The 8,918-nt window shown below is 39.4% G+C and overlaps 2 protein-coding genes across 4 annotated transcripts; both read right to left on the bottom strand.

Moving 5' to 3' along the window:
• Window positions 1-1,293, bottom strand: gpr61l (G protein-coupled receptor 61-like). Its single transcript, XM_062443229.1, has one exon. It carries the CDS (start codon window positions 1,291-1,293, stop codon window positions 1-3), a length of 1,293 nt encoding a protein of 430 aa, XP_062299213.1.
• A 2,158-nt stretch (window positions 1,294-3,451) lies between these two features.
• Window positions 3,452-8,168, bottom strand: parp3 (poly (ADP-ribose) polymerase family, member 3). 3 transcript variants are annotated; one of them, XM_062415334.1, is made up of 11 exons: window positions 7,899-8,168; window positions 7,425-7,633; window positions 7,187-7,312; window positions 6,590-6,769; window positions 6,302-6,440; window positions 5,649-5,872; window positions 5,404-5,559; window positions 5,174-5,260; window positions 4,915-5,092; window positions 4,668-4,811; window positions 3,452-4,433 (listed from the first exon to the last, which is right to left on the bottom strand). In XM_062415334.1, the coding sequence occupies exons 2-11, from the start codon at window positions 7,602-7,604 to the stop codon at window positions 4,264-4,266; spliced, it is 1,584 nt and encodes a 527-aa protein (XP_062271318.1). In that variant the 5' UTR covers window positions 7,605-7,633; window positions 7,899-8,168; the 3' UTR covers window positions 3,452-4,263. The 3 variants fall into 3 exon arrangements, with proteins under 3 accessions (XP_062271318.1, XP_062271310.1, XP_062271327.1); XM_062415326.1 differs by having other exon boundaries at window positions 7,425-7,621; window positions 7,899-8,165; XM_062415343.1 differs by lacking the exons at window positions 7,187-7,312; window positions 7,425-7,633; window positions 7,899-8,168 and adding an exon at window positions 6,950-7,129.
• Between the last annotated feature and the right edge of the window lie 750 nt (window positions 8,169-8,918).

Here is an 8,918-nt window from a genome sequence, read left to right as displayed (position 1 = left end):
CTAAGGGTGCTCCTCAGGTATTTGTCCAGGGATCTTAACTCCCTGGTCCATAGTGTTTCTGGGACTGGAGTTAGCACAGCTAGAACGGGTTTCAGCTGTGCTGCTGGTTCTCTGGATGAACTGGAGGAAGTTCTCCTGAAGAGAGCCCTCATGGCTGGAGGCCCCAAACTCCACAGGCTGTGTCAGACAGCAGCGTCGAAACTTGATGAGCTCCTCTCTGATTTGCCTGTTCAACAGGCCATAGAAGAATGGGTTAACTGCAAAAGAGGAGAAGGCAAGCCAGGTGACTGCCTCCTCTAAATCCCCAGGGCTCTGCATGGAGCCAGTCAGAGACATTTGCAGGTGGAAGATGAAGTACGGCAACCAACAAACCAAGAACTGGCCCACAATGAATACTAAGGTAAGGGCAGCCTTGCCTCCACTGAAGGCCCTCTCTGGAGATAGTCTCTGGGGCAGAGTACGAGTGGTAGTGATCATGGTAGTCTGACTGTTAATGGAATCAGAGCGATTCTTAGCAGGGCTTGAATTTGCCCAGGTTGGTACAGTGGGGACTTGCTGTAAGGCTGCTGAACGGGCTACCTTGTACACGGCACAGTAAACCGCAAAGATGACAACTGCAGGGACCAGGAAACACACCACACTGAAGAGCACAGCAAATACTCTTCTCAGACGACTGTGGCTTGCGTGGAGAGAGCAGTGACCTGCAGCAATAGAGCTTTGATTTCCATAAGCTGGCCACCCAAACAGTGTGACCAAAGCCAAGAGGACTGATTTAACCCAGATTAGGAGCATTACACCAATAGCAAGGTTTATAGTCATCTTGACTTCATAACGCATTGGGTGTACAATATAGAAGTAACGCTCCACACTGATGGCTGTGATGGTAAGAATTGACAGACAGATGAGAAAAACGTTGAGAAAGATGTAAACCTGACACTCCAGAACAGTAAACACCACAGTACCAAAGAATGGGGAGCTTGATATGATACCCAGAGGCATGAGGAGAATGGCACACAGCAGGTCCACTGCACAAAGGTGACACACAAATGCAAACCTCTTCAGGTGAGGAGCACGAGCAATGGCCACCATCACACCAGTGTTGGCCAACAAAGCAATGAGGTTAAGGGTCACCATGCAGAACAAGCCAAAAAGGTCTTTAATCTGTGACTGTGAGCTTGTGACTACACCCACATCAGCAGGAACCGTGGGATTTGGACCCCATAGGACAGTTGTAAGGTTTGTAACGGGTTGATTTGGCAGAGAGGATATCATGGGACCAGACTTCTCGGCCATTATTCATTCACAACTTGCTCCATTTGTATCACATTGTACCATATGTATTGTCTGGACGTCCTGTGTTGAAAAGACAGAAACAGTTTGTAAATGTTAGAAACAACCAATTTTGATATATTTATTGTAATAAAATCATTGAAAAGGCTGTTACAGTTACAATTCTGCTGACTGCTGTCTTCTAATTGGAAAGATGTAAGCATTTAGGCATGCAAATTGGGTCACTGCTTTAAATATTTTAAGTGTAAACAGATAGATTAGAAACTGCTTACAGTAAAATAGCAATGACTACTCTTGTTTATGTAAAATCAGCTGACACTGAGGTCTATTCTGCACTGTTAATTTAGGTACAGACAAGAGTTGTGAGGAAAATAAGCAATGATCTGCTCCAGTAGTCTGAAGTGTTCACTTGGTTTCCCAGAGTGCTTTTTTAAAGATCCAAATACAGTCCAATACATTTTGTTTTATATAACATTGTGCTAAATAACTTCTTGCAAAGTCAAAGATCTGGTTGACTGAAAATTTAATGAAGGAATAACACAAACACTACAAATTAAATGCAACCACAGCTTTTGTAAATGAACAAAGCAAATGTGCATGTGAGATTATGTAGCACATATGGGCTAAAATGTACCGTTATATTATGAATCCACTAATGTGGAAGAAATGCAAGTCTACTGCTTCAGTCAGTTAGTGCCAAGTTCATGCAACTTAAAAGGCAATCAAAGCTTTCTGCTCCATCTTTAAAAGGCCTGAGCATGGTATTTATGCATAATGCTTTTTGAAGAAATTTTTTTTTGCCTCATAAAACACATTGTTACAATCTTTTTCAGGATATAAATCAGAAAATGTACATAAATAAAGTTCTGTTCCAGAAAGTCCATATGGAACAAGATTGGAAACATGGTTTTCACAACATTCATCCTATTCACAGTATGAAATGTAAGAATAAGAAACAAATATTACAATTTTTATGTTTACTGCCTAGATTTTCATCACCAAAAAACAAATCCATGCAGTAGATGAAAATGTGTAAACTACCTACCCATGAGCCACTGTTTGTGTTTGTGGCACCGAACAGGTTAACCAGGTTTCTGACTTGACAAAGCTTCAATGGAAATCCTGCATATTGTTTATATAGGCCCAAACCAGACACAGCCCATTCCTTTTTTTCTTTTTCCCACAAAGCAAAGTCATCAGTCTTCCATCTGAAAATCCATGTTAACTATGAGGTAGAGACACTCCAGCGGTCCAGACTAATCACACATGCATATTCCCAATGAAAGAAGTGATGATCACTGATTCCATTATTTTAGATGGCAGATGATGCTTCCTCTCTGTCCTCACCCCTCCTTCTGTAACTCTCTCATTTATGTCCAGTGCTGTGTATGGCACGGACTGTCACACATTGTATTGTGTGTAATTGTGTTTTTTTTTCCTTCTATCAAATAGACACACACTCCACTGTCCCCCTCAAGAGCTCAGTCTTCCCTGGGTCCTAATTACCACCAGTTTAAAGGGCAATTTAACCTGCAGAGACAAGCTCTGTATATCTGCACAAGCAAATGAAGTTAGATGAAACTGTGTACAATAGTATGGGACTGCTTGACCGACAATAAAAAGGGATTCAGGCTGTCATACTTAAAAATATACTAAGGCAAAATAAATGCTATGTTGTGCCATTATTTTATAGTGGTGATTAATCATGTTTTACACCTCAATTACCTGTATTACAAAGCAACAATTCCCTCACTTTTTTTATATATGAGTTGCCCAAAAGAAAGATCTCACAAGAATCTCAGCTGAATCCTTTTCTTAAATACTTTGCATCCCTGAAAAAAGGTGACATCTGGGTCAGTTAAAACAGTATGTGTACAATTTCTGGGTTGCATCTGTAGTAGCTTTCTTGAGATCATTTGTGTGCATGATGGGAAAAAATAGTGATACAGTTCATATTAAGCAAGTTTATAAAACCTTTTTTTCACCCATCATCAACCTTCTTTTCTAGATGTGCAGTATTACATCCATATAGATAAATTATATTCATTTTTATAACATGTCATCCAGCTGTATTTAAAAAAAACTTGAATCAAAGTCTTATTAAATAAAGCCTTCAAGCCCAGTATCCAAAAAAATAACACTGCAACAAGGTAGAGGAACACTCAAGTTTATTCAAGTTCTGTCATAGTGCAAACAATCCACAGGGAGTTTATCATTCTTGACATCATATGGTGGCATTTGTAACTTATCTAGAAGACCAACTTGGCAAGAAATGTGTCCCATCTGTTAATGACTTATCACTACACTTCACTACAAAAGCAGGATATTTGTTAGCAGCTCAACAACATATCAGATCACACAATTGCACTTGATAGTTCTTATACCTGTAGGCATTTCTACATAGGGTACCATTTTTACCTCGGCTTTACTATATAACATTATTAAAAATGTCTATATAATTTCAAAGGCTTGCAGTCTATTCATTCTTCATATCGAAGACATTGTTTTTTGGGTTTTTTTTTAGGGACGGGCACTTAAATAAAATAATGCAATATCTAACATGTTAAGCTACAAAACTGAGATGCAAAATGCAGCATGTAATTTCAAACAGAATAGTGCAAATATCTATCGGCTTTTCAGACATCTAATAAAGATGAAAAGATAGCAGTAAGAGACTTTTAAAGGACACCCTCTTTTTCGTGGTAAATGGAAAAGATTAATATAATGTGTCCGTTTTTTAACAGAAGTGCAGTCTATCACACTCGGGCCAGTTTTAGTGTGCAAAATATAAGGCACAAGGAGTCATTTATGCATCTTGTAGGAACATCTGCACAATAACTAAGAATAAAGACAATCATAATCATAATAATGTAAGAAAACAGCATAGCCAAATGTTTTAGGAAGCCCCTTATTGTATAGATAAAATGAGGAACTTTTCTCTTTAAAAGGACCTGTCTCATCCCTGCAGTCGAATTACATGTTCAACTCCAGCAGGTAGCGAAGGCGACACTGGCTCTCTTTGTAGATGAGATATTCACTGTTGCCGAAGCTGGTCTTCGAGAACTTGGGCTGATTTATGGGCTTACCCTGTGGCACAGCTACCTTCTTGCCATCCAGTGTGATGAAGATGTCTTTGGAGGGATCTGAAAACAAAGGAGTTGCCAAACAACACATGCTGCATGATATCCTATTACACAATGGTTCTTAAGTGGTATTTCATAGCAATATTGGAGAACATTATAATGAAATGAGCCAAGCTGAAATAAAATAATCTAGTTACCTGGTTTTTACACACAAAGACGCAAGGCTCTCCCATTATACTGAGCAAGATAGGCTAAAATTTGCAGTATTCAAGGAGTATTGTGGAAGCATTGTACCTGGTTCAACCGATCCTCGTGCCACCACACTGTCATAGCCAGCAGGAGCCTTCTTTAAGGAAGGGTCGTCTCTGGTGATGGTACGTTCTTTGCCGAGGGCTACCTCACTCAGAAACATCACTCCAGTATTATTAGATGTGCGGACTAAAAATGCATGGCAGAAAATTTTGATTTACTATTATTGTTATGATTGCAATCAAAAGTCATTAGCATCATCTTTAAACACTGTCTATTCATGCAGCCTCACCGTAACTTGCAGACTTTCTGTTTTCAGATGCAAAATAGATACCACAACCAACACGGCCTCCGGAATGAGGCATTATCCTTAGGCCGCTCTTAAGGATAGCTGCCACCACTGCAATGTTTGTACCATGCCACAGCAGGCGGCGGTTCTCCAGACTATCATTCTCGCTAAAGCGTTCTCCCTGCAAAGTTATATGTACTATGTGTTAGGTCAAAGGACAGTCTTCTATATTACATTGAACAAAATAGACTTGAGTTTTTACCTCCATCTCTCGATCGACTTCCCAAACATTGACAATTTTTGGTGTATGATGCTCATATGCAGTTTCATTCAGGTATGTTTCTATGATCTTCAAATGCAAGCAAAACAATTGTTAATATTTATGGACAAGAAAACAACGAGAATGGAAGACAAACTGAAATACTGACAACCACAAACAAGTGCTTCATATTACTGAACCTTATTATCACACATGACACAGTAACACAGTACCTTGAATGGTTCTGTGTCCTTGTCCATCAGAGTGAGCTTGCATTTGAGAGAATTGTAGTCTTTGTCTAAAGGATGAGGAACTGTCTCTATCGTCTCTTCCTGAGCCTTCTCAGATTCTGACTTCAGTGTCTGGGCAAGCTCGATGTCAGCCAGCACCTTTACAGAGCAAGTGAAAGGAGAGTTAACACAGAACAGGCAAAATATCATAGAAAGAATATCTAATTGCAAATTAAAGTGAACTTTACCATTAGCATCTCTTTTTTCTGTTCCACAGTCTCTTTATCTTTGATGGTGGGTGGTCTGCTGCGGCCAAAGTTATGTGGGATCGCGGTGAAGAACTTTGAGGAAAGTTCTTCCAGGCGTGCACTTCCACTTTTTTGGTTCATGGCTGCCTGAATCTCCTCCAGCACTTCAAAGCCCTTTGCAATCTGTATCTTACTGAGTTTACCTAGAGGCATTTTCTTGATGTCTGTATAATTTTCACACACACAAACAAACAAGGTCATAAATTCCAGACACACTAGTAATTGCACGTTTTTGTTTTTTTGCTACAAAAAGAAATATCGCAATGTATTTATAATAAGTTGTTAATTGTTACTAATCCCAAGAAATGGTAGGACGTTATCAAAATGACAGTAAGAGCCGTTGCGTAAATGCAGACTTCAACCTTTGTACAATAGTCAAACATTTACATGTCACATTCTACACTCTTTGATCTCCAAGTGTCCTGCATTTTCAAGTAATACTGAAAGTCAAGTTATATACTGTATAAAAGAAGCTCAGAGATTAGAAACTAGCACTACACGTGCAACAGGGACTCATATATTAAGGATACTGACATTTGCACAGTCCATGAACCTGTTGGTACAAAAGGATTTGTTTACTGAGACACACCCACCTAAGTTCATACATTCCATGGCCTCCTTGAACATGTCGTTGCTGAAAATGAGTTTGATGAATCCTTTCGTAGCCTCATCAAGGGTGCAAGGTAGGGTCTTTTTGGTGACTTTGACAGTCTTTCCATCGACAGTGTCCACCTGCAATATGAAAAAGTACACCCAATTAACTTTTGTTAAGGCTGGTACTATACATAAAGGATTTGTCATGGATAGTGGCAACTGATTCTTTTATATAATTCCTCTAGGTTTCATATCTTTTGCTCCAGTGATATGTATATTAACATTACCTTGACCTCAGCATCCATCTCTCCATCCACCTCTATTAGGGTGTACTTCCCAGAGTGAGACACAAAATTCATCCGATCGCTCCAGTTGTTTTTTGTCTTGTCCTTAAACTTTTTTTCAAAGTCCTTGACAGCAGCTTCAAGCTTATCAAACGTGCTAAGCTTGCTTTGTCCCACTTCCCCCTGGATTTAGGTAAGAGATGAGGCAATCAGTTGCAATTTGTTTTATATAAGAAAATCAAATACACTAAAATAATTTGTTAAAAGTCCAACGGGATCCCAACAGTATATTAACTATCAAAAGTTATGCTAATTATTGCATTCATTTATATAATTAATATATTCATTTACAACTGTCAATACCTTTATATTCACCGAATGTGTGCAGTAATCATATGAACTCATTAAGGATCCACTAAGGGTTGTTTGGAGAAGCCTGGGCCATGCATAGAATAAACATATACAATAAAATATCTGAAAAATGTGTCTACATTTACATCCCTGTGTAAGAGTAGTTGCTAATATTTATGAATTTAAAGATATAACAGTCCAAAACAGAATTAAGTAAACAAGGTAGTGTAGTAGGAATCTGTTGCTTACCACTCTGCCCCATCTGTTCCATAAACAGTATTTGTTGTTTGCTTTAATAAGTTGAATGACATAAAACTTATTATTGTTGTGTCCAACATTTGTCTGATTGAGCATGCAGTCGTAGTCTTCACATACCTGGTGAGTCAATGCAGACATATTTAACAAAAAGATTTGCATAAAAATAATGAATTTACCTTGATGTAAGTGAATAATGAGGATGCCTAGCATTAAACATTGTCCCTCTTACCTCGCCAGTCAATGTGCAGTGCTCATCCACCTTCCTCTTGCCTTTTACCTGTGGTCCTGCAGCCAGAAGGGCCTCTTTTGCAGATGTGAATGCATCCTTGGGGTTTGGTGTCTCAGGCTCCTCCTTCACCTTCTTGCCACCTGCCTTGACAGCTGAAGCAGCCCGTCTCTTAGGTGCCATGTTGCTGGTTGAAACCCCTGTAAAACGATCTGACATTTGCATGATGTCTAGACAAGCTCAGACATACCTACACCCCTGACCAGTAAATCCTCTCTGGCTGGACAATCAACACAAATAAATGAATTGTCCATAGCCTACATGTACTTACAGAGTTATTAGCACTAAGCTATTGTATACTGCCAAAGTTAATAGGAGTTTACTATTATGCAGCAGTGATTTTTAATATGTTTGGGAGAAAGCAGCAACAGACACTGCCCTCACCAGTTCTATCCCGAAGTCGACGTGGAAACTCACCTCTAAGCAGCAAATAGAAAGACAGATAGCCACGCTGGGAGGGAAGAAAGCAGACCAACAGATCGAGAGGGACCTCTCGGTGCTGAAGATGTCACAAAGCTTTCTGAAGACAACTGTATGAATCAGATTATAAGGAAGTTCGCACACTGTTTACTGTCAGAGGAAGAGGCGGGGCTGAACTGTACACCTTCTTTTCCTCTTTATCCCGCTGCTGCTGGAGTCGTCGATGGGACTGACAGGGCTTGCTGATGGTTATACTGCCACCTAGTTACTATTCCGGTGTGTAATATTCTCTGCCTGTCAAAACCTTCAAAACGGAAATAAGTAGAGCACGATCAAATAAATCAATCAATCAAAAATAATTAAACAACAATTGAACAAGCCAGCTAATACAATTTGTATGCATGTTAGAAAGTAGTATCATACAGTAAGTAGTGTTGGCAACGCAGTGAGCATTGTTCAGGACTGTGTGCTCTTCCCGTTTGTAAATGTTATTTAGACATACTCTGGATTTGTCTGATGAGGATGACTAAACAACTTTATATCTCTAAACGTCTCAGGTGAGGTCTGCACTTCAGTTGACATTCCATCTCCGCTATCAGTTGTTGAGGTAGGCCCTACATGCTGTATCTGTCTTATATAATCATAGTAAGTTGATGATCGATGGGCACTGAATAGATCTAATAAGACAATGCTTTGAGTCCACTTCCTCTATATGCAAATACTCTGTTTACAGCAAGCCTTAGGGCTGCCTACATGTTCTCATGTGATCAGATCCAACATTTTGGACACAAGATGGCAGTGTTAAATCATATATACTGAGGTATTTTTTCCAGAGCATACGTACACATGGGTACCTACTAACTATGTGTATTGCTAGGACAGATTTGGTGGATTTTATCCCGTATCAGGAGATGATGCTATTTGTGCTGGTGATTTTCATATAGAGCTGGTTTGGTCTTGGCAGATGCTCTAGATTGAAACTGATTAATATAAGACAGCTCAGATTTCAAACTCTAA

This window comes from Scomber scombrus, chromosome 3 (assembly GCF_963691925.1).
Source record: "Scomber scombrus chromosome 3, fScoSco1.1, whole genome shotgun sequence".
NCBI classification, from domain to species: Eukaryota; Metazoa; Chordata; class Actinopteri; order Scombriformes; family Scombridae; genus Scomber; species Scomber scombrus.
Note: the sequence above shows the minus strand (reverse complement) of the source record. Positions and strands in the feature narration are given on the sequence as shown.